The sequence below is a fragment of the Lissotriton helveticus genome, chromosome 1_1 (genome assembly GCF_964261635.1).
Source record: "Lissotriton helveticus chromosome 1_1, aLisHel1.1, whole genome shotgun sequence".
In the NCBI taxonomy this organism is placed as follows: Eukaryota; Metazoa; Chordata; class Amphibia; order Caudata; family Salamandridae; genus Lissotriton; species Lissotriton helveticus.
Window position 1 is genome coordinate 1,346,333,954 of NC_136057.1, and position 19,334 is coordinate 1,346,353,287.

The following is a 19,334-nucleotide window of genomic DNA, read 5'->3' on the forward strand; positions in this document are numbered from 1 at the left end:
AGAGATGCATAGATTTGTTGTTTGTGATTCCAGTCCTGTGAATCTATTAGGACGAGATTTGCTGTGCAAAATGAATTGCACCATCTTTTGCACACCAAAAGGCGTTGAAATTCAAACCCCAGATGAAGATGGAACATACAAATTAATGTTAATAAGACCTGACTCAGAAATAAAAAGACTGACAATACAGGACTTACCTGAAGAGCTCCAACAGACAGTGAAACCAGAGGTATGGGATTTTACTGGAAAAGATGTAGGATTAATGGCAAATGTTGACCCAATTAAAATATCTATAAAAGAAGACGCAGTATACCCAAATACCAAACAGTACAAAATGAGTGCAGAAGTAAAAGCAGGGGTTGCCATTGAGATAAAAAAGATTGTTAGAGGCAAATATCATACAAGAAGTGATGAGCAGTCCTTGTAATTCGCCCATAATTGAAATCAAGAAACCTAGTGGGAAGTACAGGGTAGTACAGGACCTGCGCAAGGTTAATAAAATCGTGGTTCCTTGCTGTCCTATTGTTCCAAACCCTGCAGTGATTTTGTACCAAATTCCATGGAATGCTGTATGGTTTACTGTCATTGACCTATGTCATGCATTCTTTTCAATTCCATTACATCCAGACAGCAAATTTCTTTTCTCATTTGAATTCAACAGTCATGTCTACGTCTGGAATCGTGTCCCTCAGGGTTACACAGAGAGTCGTTCAATCTTTAATCAGATTCTAAAAAAGTGCCTTGAATCTCTGGTTTTACCTGGAGAATAAGTCCTGGTGCAATACATAGACGACCTCTTGGTGGCGTCTAAGAGTCGGAAAGACTGTGTTGATGACACCATTGCTTTACTGAACCATTTAGGTGAAGGGGGACATAAAGTGTCGCCAGACAAACTACAGTTCTGTACCTCCTCAGTGAATATCTGGGACACCAGATAGAGAAAGGTATAAGGAAAGTTACCACAGAAAGAATTAGAATAATTCGAAACATGGAACTACCCAATACCCAGAAAGAAATCAGAATGTTCCTTGGAGTTGTAGGATACTGCAGGCAGTGGATTGTGGGATTTGCAGTCCTAGCAAGACCATTGATAAAAATGACAAAGAAAGGAGCAAAAGACCCAGTGGAGTGGGATGACGAAAGCATGACAGCTTTTACAAAATTACGAGAATGTCTGTGTACAGCTCCCGCATTAGGAATGCCTGATTACTCAAGAGTTTGCACTGTTTTGTGACACACAAGACAATTGTGCACTTTCAGTCCTGACCCAAATTCATGGTCTAACCAGACGTCCAGTGGCATATTTTTCTACTACCTTGGATACAGTGGCTGCTGGATTACCTGGATGTTTGAAAGCAGTAGCTGCAACTTGCATGAGTCTTGAACAGAGTGAATCCATCATTATGGGACATCCTGTAACTGTGTATGTTCCACATGCAGTTGTAATTTTACTGACCAGAACTAAAACCCAGTATCCAACGCCTAGTCGGCTGACTAAGTATGAGAAAATCCTTTTAGGTGCAGCAAATGTAACCATTTCCCGATGTAATATTTTGAATCCAGCTACCCTATTACCAAATTCAGTCACGGCAGAAGTGAAGGGAGAGGTCTAGCATGATTGCCTTGATCTGACTGAATTTAGTACAAAACCACGCCCAGACAAAGGAAATTCCCTTAATTGACAAAGAGTATGAACTGTTTGTAGACGACTCATGCCTGAGACATGAGGATGGAGGCTTAAGTGCCGCCTATGCTGTATGCACTCTAGGAGGCCCAGTGGTAGCATCCTATTTATTTGGAGTCAAGTCTGCACAAATAGCCGAATTGGTTGCCTTGGCAAAAGCCTGTAAATTTGGGAGGAACATGAGAATAACCATATACACTGATAGCCAGTATGGTTATGGGGTTGTGCATGACTTTGGCCAGTTGTGGCTGCAAAGAGAGTTCCTGACTTCTTCAGGTACTCCTATCAGAAATGGAAATTTCGTAAAAGAATCACTGGAAGCAATCCAGTTACCAAAAGAATTGGCAGTGGTCAAGTGTGCTGCTCACAAATCTGGCAATGACAAAGTGACAGCAGGTAATCGGTATGCTGACTAACTGGCCCAACATTGTGCTAAACATAAAATAACAATCAATACCAAATTGGGGGTAGGCGGAAACAGCTGCCAACTTATGGTGTTTGAAGAAATACAAACGTGGGAAGAACTGAGAGATTTGCAGAATGCAGCAGGACCAAAGGAAAAGAAAAGATGGAGGAACTTTGGTTGTCGAAAAAGGGATGAGGATGGTGTCATTGTTTACATTGATGATATGCCAGTGTTGCCAGACTGCTTGCTTGCTCCTATGGCTAGATTGATACATGGAGATACACATGTAGGCAGAGATGCAATGGTCCGTGTCTTCAGACAGACATGGTTTAATTCGAAATTCAGAAACCTAGCAGAGGCACTCTGCCAGAGATGCTTAGTATGTCAGCAATTCAATCCCGGAAAGAAAACAGTAGTGTTACCAGGTACCACTGGAAAGGCTGAGGGTCCTTTCATAAGATTACAAATTGACTTTATTCAGTTACCCCCCCTGTCGAGGAATAAAGTACGTCCATGTCATGGTCTGCCTCTTTTCAAAGTGGGTAGAAGCTTATCCTGCACGCAGAAATGATAGCATCACTGTAGCAAAATTGTTACTGAGGGAACTGATACCCAGGTACGGTTTTCCAGTCACAATTGAATCAGACAGAGGTGGGCATTTCCAAAACGAAATAATAGGCCAAATCTGTGAAGCGTTCAAAATTACACAAAAACTGCAATGTGCATATCGCCCAGAGGCTTCTGGAGTGGTAGAACAACTAAATGGTACTATCAAGTCAAGATTGGGAAAAATGTGTGAATCTACTGGAATGGAATGGCCAGACGCTTTGCCCCTTGTCCTGATGGGAATTAGAAGTATTCCAGATCGGAAGACAGGCCTGAGCCCCCACAAGATTCTGATGGGAAGAGTAATGCGGCAGGCATGGGTGCCAGGACACAAACTGATAAACATTTCTGATGATTTGGTGCTAGAGTACTGCAAGCAACTGGGTGACCAAGTGCGTTCTATCTGTCGCCAGATTGGGAAAGACGCCGTCGCCAGGCCAGCAGCTCCAGCCCATGATTTGCAACCTGGTGATTGGGTTGTAATTAAGAAACACACTCGGAAGAGTTGCCTTGCACCGAAGTGGGGAAAGAAAAGACAAGCGATTCTTGTCACCACAACAGCGGTGAAGTGTGCAGGTGTGCCACGGTAGATCCATGCCAGCCATATGAAAAAGGTGACAGAAGACGAAGAAACTGGGGCTGAAGGTTGTGCAGCTGAGGGGTCTCCAGAAGAGGATCCCGAAGTAGCTGAAGAAGAACAGCCGAGCACCAGTCAAGATGATTGGGTCCCAATATTCGACCTGACACTCGATCCAATAAGAACCAGAAGACAAACCTACTTAGATAGAGAGTGGGATAGTGAGGATGAGACAGGAATAGAAGGAGATAATCAGATCATCGAAGTCCAAATTAAATCTGATAACGAGGAAGGTCAGATAGGGACAGAACAAGTTATTGACACACCTCCAAAGACTCCTGAGCCTGGAAAGGGACAGTTAGAAATTAGGGCGGAAGTTCACACGGAAGAAGATCAAAAGTTCGAAGTGCTTGAACAGGATCAGATAGAACTAGACGAATGTGTTCAGGAAGTAGAAGTTGAAACAACCAAAAGTCAAAATCAGCACACTCCTGAACCAGGCCAGCTTAGTAACCAGGCAGAAGAAACTGAAGTAACACCTGGAACTAGTCAGACAGAAAGAGAAGAGGAAGACATTGAAGCAGATGTGCCACAACTGAACGAAAATAAGAGAGCCTTTGAAGAGGGCCAAAGCACAGTATCAGTTAAAAGGTTCAAGAAAAAAGATAAAGCACCTAGATTTGTAAAAAGACTGAGATTGAGACTAAAGACAGACGAAGAACTTGAGCAAGAAAACCAAGACGCCGGTAGGAACAAAACCTAAAAGAAGTGCTCGAATAAAAAGGCTGAACAACAAGTATCAGAGTCCTGAATGGACTTATCTGGTGTTGGAGGAATTTGAAAATCTTGACATAAGTGACGAAAGAGATGAAGAATGGATTGCTGACCAGACTGCCGAAGAAGTGGAACCAACCTGAACGTTGCCCTGTGTAAGCAACTTGTACAAAGTTACAAAGAGGGGTTGAAAAAACGTATTTTAAGACAAAATGTCTGATTCCACTGTGAATGGAAGACCTAGACGTAATTGTTGTAAAACATGCTGCAAAGTATGTTTATGTAGTATAGCCTTAGTACTTATACTATGGATAGGGCTAACTATAGCTATTCCGTACATGATGAGTAAAGATACTAATTTGTACCCTACAAAGACAGTGACAAAAGACACAGAAGAACTACAAACGAAAGATACACCACAAAATGTAGGAGGACACGAGAAAGCATTTAGCCTTAGACGAACTAGAATGGACCTAGATGTACCAGATGAGGAAGGACTACATTATCACAGAATAAAGAATAGAACTCATTTAAATGTTTTTGCAAACCTGTTAGTACATTATGCAGAAGCAATGGAAATAGAAGACTGTTGTCTGTATGAAGCTACCGACTTCTGTAGCTGAAGGAGTGACCTACCATCACTTGCCACTAACATATGGAATTTCCTGTAGTATTTTAGCTCATTTTTTATATAAAAGAGGACCGTTACAGTACTATTATTCTAACTCCGATGTAATATTTTCTGAACTTCCTATACGTGGAAATCTGAACCCTGTACATACAAAGAGTGATGTAACACGTTATATGGGAGAGTATTTTCTAACTGTAGGCACAATAGATTTAGGAGAAGCTCATAGAGATAACTTGACCTGTTCATTACACGAACAAGAGAAAATGTTTCTAAATATGGCAGAGAAAAGAAGAGAAAGTTTCCAAAGAAAAGCGAATGATAAAAGGCAGAAAACTCCTAAGTGGCCCGAGAACATGGGGAGCACCTCAAATGGTGGGGCTAATGCTGCATTGTTGCAGGATTTCGAAAAGAAAGGGAAACTTTGTCTTTACCGAGAAAAGACTAGTTATTATAATAACATTTTCATTGGTTCCAGTCAATGCGAACACAATTACAAGTTAATTGGAGGTTGGGATTTCAAAAATGGATCAGAACCTGTGTTTCCCGGAATTTATTATATATGTGGAAACAAGGCTTATTTTAAATTGCCAGATCACTGGTATGGAAGCTGTTATTTTGGAATGGTCTTCCCAAAAATATACCATGTGAATGAAGTCTCTGGAAGCAATGAAAACACTAATGAATTAGTACGTAGTAAAAGAGAAAGTGTAGGAGAAATAATGGGTGATATATTTAGTGGATTGATACCTGCAGTGGGAGAGACTCTGAATACACACAGAATCTGCAAATTGTCTACAGTAGTAGATCGGTTATCTACTGACACTGCTGGAGGTTTCCTGATGGTCAATACCGAAATGGTTGCGATCAGATCTATGGTTTTGCAAAATAGACTTGCTCTTGATACCTTATTAGCAAAAGAGGGCGGAGTCTGTAGAATGTTGAAAGCGCAACATTGTTGCACTTACATTCCTGACAAAAGTGTTGAAATTCAGAAATATGTGAGAAACATAACAAATTTGGAAAACGAGCTCAAACCACTGGAAGTTGACAGTGCATGGAAGAGACTAACTGATGGTCTCTCCTCTATAGGTAGTTGGTTTTCTAACCTAGGTAAAAGTCTTGCAAGTAAAATACTGATGCCAATAGCGGGAATAGGTTTATTTGTACTTACTATAATTATTTGCTGCAAATGTCGAAAACACAAAAAGAAGTATGCTGTGAATAAGAGAGGAGTGAAGAGAAATGTTGATGAACTTGAATTAGAAGAGCTGAATAATCAGATTTACAAAAGAGCAAAGAATTTCCATCCTAATAAGGATAATGAAAAAAGACAAAATAGAAAGTTTGAAGAAATTGAATTGGGTGAAATGTGAAAAGTTGGCATCTGGTTCCATTAATAGTGATGATAGTAAATATCATCAAAGAGGAGATTGATGGAGCAAGGATTCACACGTTACGCGACTTGCTTGTATTCATGAACCTCAAATAATGTTAATTGAACTAAATCAATATGTTTGTGTTACTAATATTGCATATTTTACACTACACGGGGTGTCCCAGTGAAGCTTGCCTATGTGTTTATTAATCCTAATACGCTTGCCTCTAAAATGGCCGCTGCTTTGCGGGAATTTAGACTGCGCATGCATCGGTCATACCCATGTGATGTGACGTACTCGCAGTTCTGGTGGGAAAGTGTTTGCTCATGCGCAATACAGCTGACATGGCCGCTTTGTTTCTCATATGCTCCGAGCTTGCATCGCCGCTTTCGCAAAGCTGTCTGTTCTGCACTTATCCTAATGCTATAGTTATTATGAAGTAAGGGATGTAGTGTAGCCATTCACGGTATATAGTGTAATCATTTTTTCTGTATTTCTAAATTGTTTTCGCTTGCTTTTCATGTATCGTATTCTTTGGGCCTGGGAGGTGCTTGCTACCCCATGTTGAAGAGCCTGTATGGTACTTGTCACGTGATGGGGGAAGAAACCCATGCAGCAGTGGAACTCAGCCAGCTGGCAGCCACAGCCAAGATGCTCCTGGGAATCGACCTAAGACCCAGCCGGCGAAGCTGAACTCTACCTAATTTCGATACATTTGTAATAACTGCTGTATACTCTATTGTTCACTGTACATCAGATGTCATGGGAAGCTAGAATTCAAGGGGTGGGTACGAAAACTGAATATTAAGCCTGAGAAAGTCTGAATTTTAGATGGTGTGACGACTTAACCTTTCCCCTTGTCCAATCAAAGTTGGGGATTCTTACACTTGCAACATTGGTGGGTGGTACACTGACCCGAAAAACAGTATAACTAGCCTAGGTTTAGCTAGAGAATTTGTCCGACTTGTCCGAATAGCTGACCTGTCACTGACCCAACGCACTCTATAGGTGACTGATACAGAGAGCTGCGGAGCACTCTGCCCGAATTTTCCACAGACCCAATCAAGGTTTTGGAAACCTTAAGTGCTGGCAAAGCACTTTGCTGGGAGGTTTGAGAACCCAATCGTGGTTACTGGCAGATTCCTTGCAGAGAGGGAGTAGCGCAGGCGTTGCAACCGAAGCTGCAGGTGTTGGTTGTACCCTTTGGTGAACCCGGTCCTGATCCAAAATCTTGGTGTTATCCTGTCCTGACTGTCCATGAGCTGTACCCGCTCGCCTACTGGCACCCAAGTCCTTGGGGTTCCTTCCCGTCTTTTCCAACTGACCCGTGGCCAGGGTTGGACTTCACTCTATCCTAGGTAAATATAAGTCTGTGTGGGTGTTGATATATTATTGTGTATTTCCTTTCTCTTTCCCTACCTTAATTGTGCAAAGCTGCTTAAATTGCATATGTTCCTTCTTTTTCCCCGTCCTTTGGTAAATGCAACTTTCACGTGTTTCCATTGATACTAGCGTGTTCCATTTTTCCCCACCTTTAGTCAATTGCTAAATTGTGTTCATATAGTATATGTTCCTTTTCTTACCTTCCCATTAGGGAATAAGCCGAATTTGATAGTATGTTCCTAATCTTACCTTCCCTTTAGTGATTTAAGCTAACTCTGGATAAACGAATTGCATAAGGTTTCATTTCCTTTGAACTGCTAGTGAATTGCAAATGTCTGCTTTGATTTAGCATGTTCCTTATTTTTCCTTCCCTTTATTTTCTGATTTCTAAATGATTGGTATTCTCTGTATTATTCATAGCTATACGCTATTCCTAATTCTAGTTATAGACAGTTTAATCTGTGTGAATTTTATGCTCATGACAGATATTGATGATGATTAGATAAAGCTTTTAAAAGAATCCCGAGTCTGTGGTTATTATAAAGTGAAACATTTATTAAAGTTATTTTGCATGTGTTGCCTACTTGTTTTCACAGCTAGCTCCTTGATCCATTGTGATCTTAGGTACCTGTGACGAGGATTGGTAAGTCAGGTACACTGGAAATACATTGAAATGAACAGGGTTGCTGGTAGTAGAGTGTAGGTTACCCGATTGAATAAATATTAATAAATTGAATTTTTATGGGCCCAAGTGTGCATTTGTTAGTCGGGTGACCTGCGCGCTCTATCACGTTAACTCACGGAATCCTGCGCATTTATTTTACCATGAGCAAGACTCAACTTAAGACTGGTGGTCATGCATCTCTTGAAGCATTGGAGAAAGGCTTCTGTGAGTCTGGAGAAACTCATCCCTGTAGCTATCTCAATCAAGATAGAATTACTATGGTGGTTGAACCCATCTTCACTAGTGAGGGGATTTCCATCTCAAGAAAAACCATTGGTAACAATCACGATGTATTCCAGAGAGCAAGGCTTGGAAGCAACATATCTTTACCTGTCCAGAGTAAGTGGGCATGTCCGGAAATGAACACATTCTCAAACTGGGGAGAACTAACAGGGACCTATCAGGCCCTTTCTGGGGTATCAGGAACAAGTTCTTCTTCAACATGTGATCATAAGAGCAGACAACATGGAAGCCAAGACATATGTAAACAGGCAGGGCGGTACGAAGTCTTCTGGCCTGATCCCAACAACAAAGAAGATTGGTCGCTGGGCGGAGAACCACCTTCTAGCTCTAAAACTGTTCACATAAGAGGAAAGGACAGTGTTGAATTAGACTGCCTAAGAAGGGTCCTCTGCTCACAGCAAGAACCTTCGCGATGATTTTTGTCATAAGTTCAGAACCCCAACATTAGACATGTTTGCACCTCCTGAGAACAAACAAGTACACAACTTCTTCTCATGCTTTCTAAGTCTGGAATCCATGGGGTGGGTGCTCTATCTATTCCATGGCCTCTACAACTTCTCTTTTCCATTGCTTCGAGGTCTTTCTAGGTTTACCCACCATAGTAAGTCTGTCTTGGTAAGTTACTGAGATAAGTTTCTCCGGGCTCATAGAAGTCAGTCGGCAATACTTAAAGAGATGCATGACAACAATTCTTCAGTGGAGTCTCTGCTAATGTTAATGATCCCAATGAATGGAACTCACTGCTCGTTTTTCTCGTGTTTATTGTTAAAAGTTAACTTCGGCGCTCAAACCTCTGCTTTCACCCTAATAAGCACTTATACATTGAAAGCCATTGTATAAACCACTATTTCCTCCGCAGGCCAACACTCACCTTCTCTGACATCTCTGGAGATTGGCGCTTTGCTTTGGAAATTAAGATTCAGCGACTTGCCTGTAAATAAACAAACAGCGAATAAGGCAAAAATCACCCAGAAACCCAAACTATGACACTATGAACATAATTATCTGATAAAAAGAGCCAGCAAGCAACCATGAAATACTGATCACGTACGCATGCGCACAGCATACGAGGGAGGACGCTACGCTGTGATGTACAACTTTTTCAGACAAGCGCGCAAACTAATATATAGGACTCATCTGCAACTGCGCACAGCTTAAAATACTACTTACCTAGCCCTGCACAGACAGGATTTAAGGCGACAGAGCCCCGAAATGTAATTTAAAATAAACTCGAGACCCCGGTGAAGCAAAAAAATAACAGTTAAAAAATAAAGAAACTTATACAGGTCCAAAAATCTAAAACATCGATTGAATCCAGAGGAAAACATTTGAAGCTGACGACAACTGAATCACTTTTGAGCCCACTCTCAAGACAGACCCATTAGGTGGGTTCTCCCGACACCCATTATCCGTGTTGAGACTAACTAACTGAGCACGAGCTTTTTGGTTACATTAGTTTGTTAATATACCGTTTACAGGCAGGGCAGATTAAAGAATGAATCATACAGATCAAAAGAATGCCGTTCAATACGGGTATCCTTAACTCGAGCTCCAGGCAGCGGCCACACATGTGCGCCCTCCACTGTATTTGGAGTCTTGTTCCCGGATGTGGGTTTGACGCTACACCTATTACACGTGTCGTGGTGTTTTGTCACGGAGTCTGGGCATGCGCAACTCTAGTCTGCAAGTATCTCCGTATCTGGGCATGCGCAGTGCAATGGCGGGGGGCGGGGCTTACTACGAGACCAGGATCTCTCTTCCCGTCTTCCTCTCTATCGTGCAGAGCCAGGACCTCAAAAACATCACTGGGGAAGGAAGCATCTCAAAAAATGTCACAGCAGGCCTCATGTGAGGTGAGCTTACCTCCCCAAAACACGAAATTGTAAACTGTAAAGGGAACACCGTGGTAGCGTTACACAAAACACACTTTTATTTTTATTAAAGCGTACACATTATTTTATGTTGCAAGAATAATACCTCTGTTTAGCCAATAGTCATTAAGTTACGATCATTCAATACCAGATGAGCATTTTCCTTCGACAGTTAAAACTGAGGGATTTTCGGTCATACTGATTTGCTGAGTTTGAACATTGAAATTGGAACTAAACCGTCGGGTGGGGTTTGACAGTTGGGTTTGTGTGTGCTGCCACTGTCCAAGATATTTATTGTTTGAGACCTGGGAGTAATTACAGACTGACATTGAAACTGAGCCATATTTTCATGTAAAATATAATTGATACTTGTATAGCGCACTACTCACCCGCAAGGGTCTCAAGGCGCTTGTACGAATACCGCTGTGGAACCCATCCTGGCTTTCCCTGTAAGGTGTCCACTCCTGGGCACCCCCAAGGTGGAGGCCAGGCATCCTTAGCGTTGTGGGGGCCGTTGTGGAGATTAAGCAAGCTATTGCCCAGAGTTGCAGAGTGGGACTCCATGATTGGAATAGGCACCGAGGCGAGAATTATCAGGTCCGTGGAATTTTTGTGCCCAAGACCCGCCGAGGCGGGGAATTGAACCCTGGTCCCGGGATAGACCTCTGCATCAGGGTCTGCCGCTCTAACCATTGAGCCACACTTCTCCACTCCATGTCCATAACTTTACATTAAAAAACGTGTATAGGTTTATTACCAATGGCTGTAAAAAAAAACAAAACGTTGACAATCCATGTCAGCAATGATGTCCCTGTTTATATTTCTCATGTTTTATTTAATCTTGCATTTCCCAAGAGTGTTTGTTTTTACCAGGATGTTGCCTTTCTGTATTTTTTTGCATGCAGGCTACCTCTCTGTATAGTGTGTATTATGTGCTGAGTAGCCTCTAGGTGTCTGTGTGTTGAGTTTAATGGGTAGGGCACAAATAAACAGGTGAGTGGGTGTGTTGTGTGCGTGTGGGGGATTGTGGCGGGAAGTAAATGCAAATAGGGAATTGCACGATAGAGTGAAAAGAGGGTGTTGAGGAGGAACCAGATGAGGTGTGGGATATGCACATGTTGGATTTCAGAAAGTTGTGGGTGTAATAACGGAGCCACCCGGCCCGTTCACACACACACACACACACACACACACACGCACGCATCCCAAAGGCGGGTTCGCCCGAGGGAATAAATAAAGGGGCGCGAGACCGCTCGGGGTCTTCGGCCCAGAGTAGTACATACTGTGTCAGCGTCAGTTATTTCATTTAGCAAAGGCCCAATCCTGCGGCCTAGGGTTGCCCTTACCCCGGTGACCGCCGTCACCACACTAGCGACGAGGCGGGTCTATCCCACGCCTCGACCCTGCGGACACACCGGTTCCAGGGCACCTTGTTCGCGGTGCTCTCCCTGTCCGCACTAGAGCTGCCGCATCGACCCGGCTGCGGGTGCCCACCCGCAAGTTTGCTGCTGCCGGCACCCCGTCGGGTGCAGGTTCAAGGAGGTGCGGCCCGTCGCACACAGAACAGCGCAGAGGTGAGGCCTTCCCTAAGCGGAGGCAGGTGATCGTGCGCGTTGCCGTCCTTGCTCCGCACCGCCTCCGCTAGCGGGGACCCGCACTGTCCTGCTGCCCTGCCGCGCTCCCACGTGGCGGAGCCGGCGAGTGAAGCCACGCGCTCTGTGCTGAATGTCTGAAGCAAGCGCTCGCACGGGGAGAGCTGTCGGCCCCCGCGAGCCGGGTCCTGCCTGCAGGCACACGTCCCCACAGCCGCGCACAGCTGAAGGCTGCCCTCGACACAACAGACTCAGTGGACAGGGGCACACTGCAAGTCAGCATTTCCCCACTGCAAAGGGGGAAGGTGGATCTCCTGCCTGCCACCACATTCTGGCCTACCTCAGCTGCACGTGGGCCCATGCTACCGGGGAGGCCACGCCCCACCCTAGAACTGCCTGAGCCTACATCACACCTCACCCCTCACTCCAAGGACACAAGCGTCCACAAGGGGTACTGCAAGGCCTACCTCGCCTGTCCAGTACCCGGACAAGCCGGTGACTGCGCACAGTCACGTGGCCCCACCCAGGAGTGCCCACTGACGGGAGAAAGTCGCACGTGCCTGCACAGACGACTACCACAGCATTGTGGAGACTGCGCCAGCCCCGTCCACACCCAGGAACAATGTCTGATCCGGCTGCCGCCAGCAGGGGTGCCCCCTCGACCATGTCAGCGCCTCAGCAGGCCGCGCTCCTGGCCCCCGCTCCACAACATGCCACCCACCAGATTCCTGCTCCGCTCCAAGCCGCTCAGCACGCTACCGCTCCCCCGGCCATGGCACGGCTGCCCCTCTGCCGCCATTTAGTAAACTTTCTGACCCGTCCACCGCCGCGGCAAGATGGCGCTCCTGGATTGGTCGTCTGGACCACAACTTTGTAGGTGTGAGGGAGACGGATGGCTCCTCATGTGCTATGGGGGAGCAGAACTCTACGACCTGTTCGATACCTTGCCGGACAGGGGCAGTGACGATGACTGCGCTCGGGCGGTCTCAGCCCTGAACCGCCACTTTGACATCCACGATCAAGGGTGGAGAAGGTGGAAGTGATCCGTAGGCGGCCTCCCCAGTCCAAAGGAGGTGCGAGAGCTCCTCAGACTCCCATGTGCGGCAACTGGGAGGCAAATGTTTAGCGAAAGGAAAAACGTGCTCACAGTGTGGCAAGCTCAACCATTTCGCCAAAGTCTGCAGGAGTGGGGGAGGGCGTCGCAACGTCCCTGGCCCGAGCGGGCTTGCCCCGGGGGTGCGACAGCTGACACTGGAGGATCACGGCCCCTGTGGTGACAACACACGGACAAGCTTCGACCCTGAAATGGAGGAAGATGACGTGTTATTCGTGTCTTTCGTTGGCAGAGAGGGCTCCAGGAGACAGTCACCGCCTGTGTGTGACATCACCGTGGCAGCATCCCCTGTGCACGCACTGATAGATACTGGTGCTCGTCGACTCGCATTCAAGATTTCCGGTGGTGGAAGTGGTGCCATCGACTGCGTTCTCCCACGTCAAGGCGAGTGGATCGCACATTCGCAATGATGGGCCTGCCCGACGAGATCTGGTCAGATAACGGGCCACCGTTCCAGGGCAGAGAGTTCCAGGCCTACCTGGCCACCCGTGGCATAAGGCACAAAAAGATCAGCCCGCAGTGGCCCCAAGCCAATGACGAGGTAGAGCGGTTCTTGCGAACCATGAACTGGGCCCTCTGGATCGGGGTAGACAAAGGAGATGATGCCGGACAGTGCCTCTCACAGTTTCTCAGCGCCCATCGCCAGACCCCTCACTGCACCTCCCGGTGTGCCCCGGCACACCTGCTGTTTTGGAAGGTCCCCAGGGACTGTGTGCGGGCGGACCCGTCCTGGAATCCACCGGACTGACCAGAATGCTACACAAGGAAGAAGTAAGTCGTCCAACGACAAGGTGAGCCAGGGTCGAAGAGCCCAACCAATGAACATTGTAGTTGACGACAAAGTGATAATAAAAGACCGTCACCCAAACTGGAAGTACCGCACCGCATATGAACCTGAAGTGTGGGAAGTAGTCAACACCCACGGGATCATGGTATCGGCCATGCGAGGCACCCGGGTGGTCACCAGAAACACATCTTGGTTCAGGAGAGTCCCCAGGGACCTGGGGACTGATGATTTACCGACCGAAGAGCTGGAGTGCGGAGAAGAAAATATTCCCGTGGAGAACCCACGGAGTCAACTGGAGGAAAAGCAGATACAATCTCGGAGAGAACCAGAAGCGACAGAAGTCAGAGAGGATTCTGCGGTGTGTGAGACCATCCCTGCAGAGGATCCTGCAGGGTCGGAAGCGAGCAAGAACTGCCGGAGCCAGAAGTATGGTCTCCGCCGAATCCGACCCCCAGCCAGAGACTGAAAGACTTTGCGTGATGCGCACACATGATCTGAGTGCTCCCCAGAGAAGAACCTATGTATCCGAAAGATTGGAGTGATGTAATAACGGAGCCCCCCGGCGCATTCACACACGAACGCACGCATCCCGAGGGCGGGTTCACCCGAAGGAATAAATAAAGGGGCGCGAGACCGCTCGGGGTCTTCGGCCCACAGTAGTACATACTGTGTCAGTGTCAGTTATTTCATTTAGCAAAGGCCCAATCCTGCGGCCTAGGGTTGCCCTTACCCCGGTGACTGCCGTCACCGCAGTGGGGACAAAAAATGGTAGCATTGTCTAACAGAGACTACAGAGGAAAGGTGTGTGTAGGAAAGAATGGAAGTCATTGAGTTACTCCGAAGACTACCACCCCTTTCACAGACCTTAGTAATACAAAGTCATATTTTCAAGATTGAAACATTTTCAATTCTAACTATTCACAACAAAATCATTGTTGTTTCTCATCTATCTGATACTGCCAGAAAGCATTAGTAAAGCCAATATGTTGTGTTTGTTTTAGGTGCATTTCTGTTACATGTGATTTTTTTGGAAGCAACAACAGAAAGCTCAGAGAAAGGCACCAAATACTGGTCAGGTAGTGCACTATAGAAAATACAGGATTTTAGTTTACTTGTTTTAAGTTACATCCTTAAGTACATAGGCCACACCTCTTAGAAAGGATTCCTAGTTACACTTTTAAGCCACACCCCTTTAGAGACCCCCTTTGTTTTTCATCCCGCTTAAAGTTCAGAAATTAAGTAGCAGAGGCGTACAACACATCTGGCATTTGCCAAGGTCATATGGAACTTTCTGTGTAGCTCATATCCCTCCGTTTACCCACTATTGCTTCCCTTCGATTTAGCCATTATGAAGGCTACCTGTAAGTAAAGATAAGAGAAAATGGACGAAAAGGGTAAATATGGGAACATTATTGTGCGTATTGTAAAAATTGTTAATGATTATACTTCATTGTATTCAATTTAACAGATTTACTCAGTAATTGACGTTATATTTGCTATTTAAGACTCAAGTTGGAGCCTCTGATGTATCAGAATATTTCGCAGAAGAAGAGTGGAAACTTTTACATGAGTGGCAGAAGGAGCTTTACAGGAATGTGATGAAGGAGATTCACCAAGCTCTAATTTCTTTAGGTAAAATTATTTTCAGTGCTGTTATTTTCAGAGTCTCAGAATTGAATGTTATTGTGTGCTTAAACAGTCCTGAAACATGGTCTTATGCCACCACAATAATTCTCTTAATGCCTCTAGAGTGAGCAGAACCACATCGCAGACTAATAGAGGAGGAAGGGGACTGTCACCTCTTCAATTTTAAAATGCATTCAGGCTTTGCGGTCAGGAACGGGAGTAGTGATACTGGTTTTGGGAATAAAGTTACCCAGAAAGAGGGCAGTTGAGGAAAAATGCACTGTGAAGTAAAAATGAAACAAGTTTTATGTCTTGCCAGTCATATTACAGTGTTTATTATATTGTTTCATCTGACCTGGGTAACGAAACTCAGGTGGTGGGAGTTTTGAACCCTGGACTGCCCCACCTGTCACTTGATTGCCTTGATGACTGGTTGCTCCCTGTATCCTGACCAACCTGTTCTGGGTGCCTCAGGTGATCCTCCCATGAATTGCTAAATACAGTAATATTGAGTACATATACCACACAGAACAATTTCAACCCAGAGAGAACATGGTTCACAAGTCACTGAAAAGTGTCAGGGGTAGTCTTGAGCCCAAAAGGCATGGCCTTAAACTCATAAAGCCCTTCTGATGTAGAGAGTGCAATCTTCTGCTTGGCATTAGATGCTAAAGCCATTTGCCAATAGCTGCTAATCAAATCAAAAACGTTGGTCAAGTATCTCATCAGCTCTGTGAATTGGGTGTTCATCAGTCTTGATCACTGCATTAAGGGCCCAGTAGTCCACACAAAAGCACACGTTTGTGGTCCTTGCTTAGACACCAGCACCACTGGGCTAGCCCAAGAACTACATAACAACTCAGTCACCCCACAATCTTGTCAACCTCTGCCTTGATGCACTCCTGAATTTAGTCAGATATCTGGTAAGTTTGCTCTCCACTGACACTATCTGTGTAATGTACACAGGCAGGTGTAAAGCCTGGAGTTAGCGAAAATAGATGGGAAAATTGCACCAGCATCTCTTTACACGTTTACTTTTCTTATGCTCAGGCAGTAGCTCGCAGGCAAGTTGTACACCATCAACAGATCCATCCTTCATATCACATACAGCATTTCAGGAAGTGGTTCACTGTTTTCCTCAACCTCCTTTGACATCATCAGGATCTTCACTGTATGATCTCTCTGGAGTTATGGCTTAAACAGGTTCAAATGGAACTCTCTGTTTGGCCAACTTTTGACATCTGTGTCCACCAAGTAGTTGACCTCAAACAACGTCTGCACTACCTTGTATGGCCCACACCACATGCTCTCCAAAAGTCCTGGACAAACCAACACCTCCTTACACCCCTTTTACCCAGTCAGCACTACTTATCCTTCATCCGCTCTTGGTTGGCCTGAAGGTTTTTCTACGTCCGACTCATGTATTGCTCTATCAACTCACTAAGGCCAACCTCATAGCTCACCACATTCTTTTGAGGTGACTCAGAAGTTTTTTCCCACTATTCTCTGACAAAGCTGAGTGATCCCTGTACTGGGTGTCCAAGCAGAAGCTCAAATAGGTTGTAACCCACTTCCTTTTGTGGAATCTCCCAGTAAGTGAATAAGAGACATGGCAGCAGAAAATGTCACTTTCTCTCAAGATTCCGTGGTAAAGCTCTAATCATGCCTTTATGGGTCTTGTTAAACCTCTCACCTAACCCATTGGTGTATGGATGATATGCCGTGGAGAAGTGGTAATTCTCACCAGCTTCCATCCACATCTGTCAGGTGAGAGGAGATAAAATTGGTTCCCTAGTCAGTAATCACTTTCTTAGGTAATCCATGTCTAGAAACATCCCTAGGAAAATCCTTGCTACAACTTTTTTAGTTGTGCTTCTCATAGGTACCACCTCTGTACATGTGATTCCATGATGCCCCGCAATCAAGATATAGTGGTTGCTTGATGCTGAGGGTGGGACAAATGGACCAACAATGTCTATCCCCAACCTCTCAAACAGTATACCTACAATTAGTAGAGGTGCAGGGTCTTACCTCCAGACTTACCACTCATCTGACATGTAGCTCTGGTCCTACAGAATATCTCATGTCTGTGCATCCCTGGCCACAAGTAGAACAGAATATCTAACCTATCTTGGATTTTTCTAATGGCCAGCTATCCTACTAAGGGCACTTTGTGAGCCAGTGGCAACAGGAAGTTCCTGTTCACTTGTGAAGTCACTAGCCTCTTGCACTACCCTTCTGGCTCAGTATTCACCAGCTCACTGTACACTAGACTATCCTTCCATCCCAAAAAATGTCTTCCCACCACTCCTTAACCCCTTCGATGCGGATTACAATGCCAGCTCGTCATGGGCGTACCTGCGCTACGCGCATGACGAGCTGGCTTTGTCACAAACCGTGGTTTTTTTAAATTTCAGCGCACAGCGGGAAAACCCGCTAGCGCGCATGCGGTTAATGATATGTTCCTAGGCTTCCTTCTGAAGTCTCACCACAATAGAGCATTCAACTTGTGCCCTGTAAATTTCTAGCTGAGTAGGTCAGCGAGCAGCTAAAACCCACTGCAGCTCTGGCAGTGATCCATAAGCCAGCTCCTGTTCATCTTGAGTTTCTCCCTCCCCTCTCGGCCTGTATATGCTGACTGCATTGTTATGGCCTCTTCAGCTGGGGAATGGTCACAGTCTCATGCTAGGAGTGACAAGCAGCCTATCGCCTTGCTTCTCTCTCACCTCTGCATCACCCAAGGCTTGCTTGCCATTGATATCCAGGTCAGATTGGGCAATGGGATACTCCATGTCCTCTCCACTAGCTGCTAAGCGTGTGCCATTGTCACAAGGGAGAATTGCTTTGGATTTGAGAAACCATTGTGCTGTGAGCTCCTATATCCCTTATGGCACAAACCTGTCTCCCATTAATACTGGCTTCTAACACTAACCCCATCACATTTGGCTAAGTGAGCTTCAAAAGATGAGGGTTTCTTTCCCAAATGTACATAGCCACTAGGTTAAGTGCAACAGGGCGCTCTCGAGTCCCTTCCCCCAAAAAACCAGCTATGATAGGTGAAACTTCTATAGGGTCTTTCACTTGACAGTCTCTCTTGTAGTGCCTCTTCTTGTGACACTTAAAGCAAGTTATCACTCTGGGCACAGAAGACCCTTAATTTCTTCTCTTTTCCTTCCTTTGCTTTTCCTTCTGTTGTTCCTGACTCGGAACCCAAAATCTGTTCTTTTTCTGTTCTACTTTGGAACCTTGGGAAATGCCCTAGTCCGTACCCTGTAGTCTGTAACTAATTTGTGGCGAGTTCTTCTCCCCCTTTGGCTTAGTGCCATGCTGCTCCAGCTCTTTGTTAAGACTGTTTTCTAACCACTTGTCAGCCAACATTGCAAGTTTCTCTAGATAGATCGGACAGGTATTGCCTAAGTGTGGTAGAGCACTCCTCCCAGAGTCTCTCTTTCACCATCCTTTTGTTAAGGCAATGAAAGTCATGGGCCTCCATCCCTCTCACCCACTCATTCCAGTAACATAATGCTTCCTGAATCCAAGTAATAAATGACACACCAACTGTTTGCTTACCGTCTTTAAACCTCTGCAGGTACTTAGCCTCCTAATTAGAGTCTCTTTCATCCACTCATAAATTATTTGCTTAGCAACCAGCATCCTTACAATGACTGCGGTCCCTTCTATATGCAAGTGACACAATAATGTTGTTGCTATAGACACATCATTCAAAGCCTAAACTTTACAAGCAATCTAAAAAAAACTCAAAAAACATTTCAAAATATCGTGTACCTCTACACATATGTGCACAAGCTCTTTTGGATCATTGGCAGGAACTAGTGAAAATTTGGAAATGTAATCGTTTTTCTCAAATATAGCTGTCTTGGCTGCCTTCCTGCGTTTTTCTCTAAATCTATCCTCTCTCTCTCCAATTCTTTTTCCATTT

At 45.2% G+C, this 19,334-nt stretch overlaps 2 protein-coding genes across 8 annotated transcripts in view; one reads left to right on the forward strand and one right to left on the reverse strand.

Moving 5' to 3' along the window:
• LOC144823960 (zinc finger protein 777-like) overlaps positions 1-10,027 on the reverse strand; it is a 169,745-nt gene extending 159,718 nt beyond the window's left edge. The window contains exons 1-2 of one of the 3 annotated variants that reach the window (XM_078682945.1): positions 9,949-10,027; positions 9,276-9,335 (exon numbers count right to left, since the gene is read on the reverse strand). In XM_078682945.1, coding sequence (XP_078539071.1) covers positions 9,276-9,287 — 12 coding nt within the window. In that variant the 5' untranslated portion in view covers positions 9,288-9,335; positions 9,949-10,027. Of the gene's footprint in view, positions 1-9,275; positions 9,336-9,574 lie in introns of all 3 variants that reach the window. The other 2 variants (XM_078682929.1, XM_078682937.1) reach the window with 2 other exon arrangements.
• Positions 10,028-10,147: 120 nt separating this feature from the next.
• LOC144823977 (uncharacterized) overlaps positions 10,148-19,334 on the forward strand; it is a 136,526-nt gene continuing 127,339 nt past the window's right edge. For 4 of the 5 annotated variants that reach the window (XM_078682958.1, XM_078682972.1, XM_078682966.1 and 1 more), the window contains exons 1-2: positions 10,148-10,257; positions 15,274-15,400. In XM_078682958.1, the coding sequence (XP_078539084.1) occupies positions 10,234-10,257; positions 15,274-15,400 (151 nt within the window). In that variant the 5' untranslated portion in view covers positions 10,148-10,233. Of the gene's footprint in view, positions 10,258-15,271; positions 15,401-19,334 lie in introns of those variants that run through there. The other variant, XM_078682992.1, reaches the window with a different exon arrangement.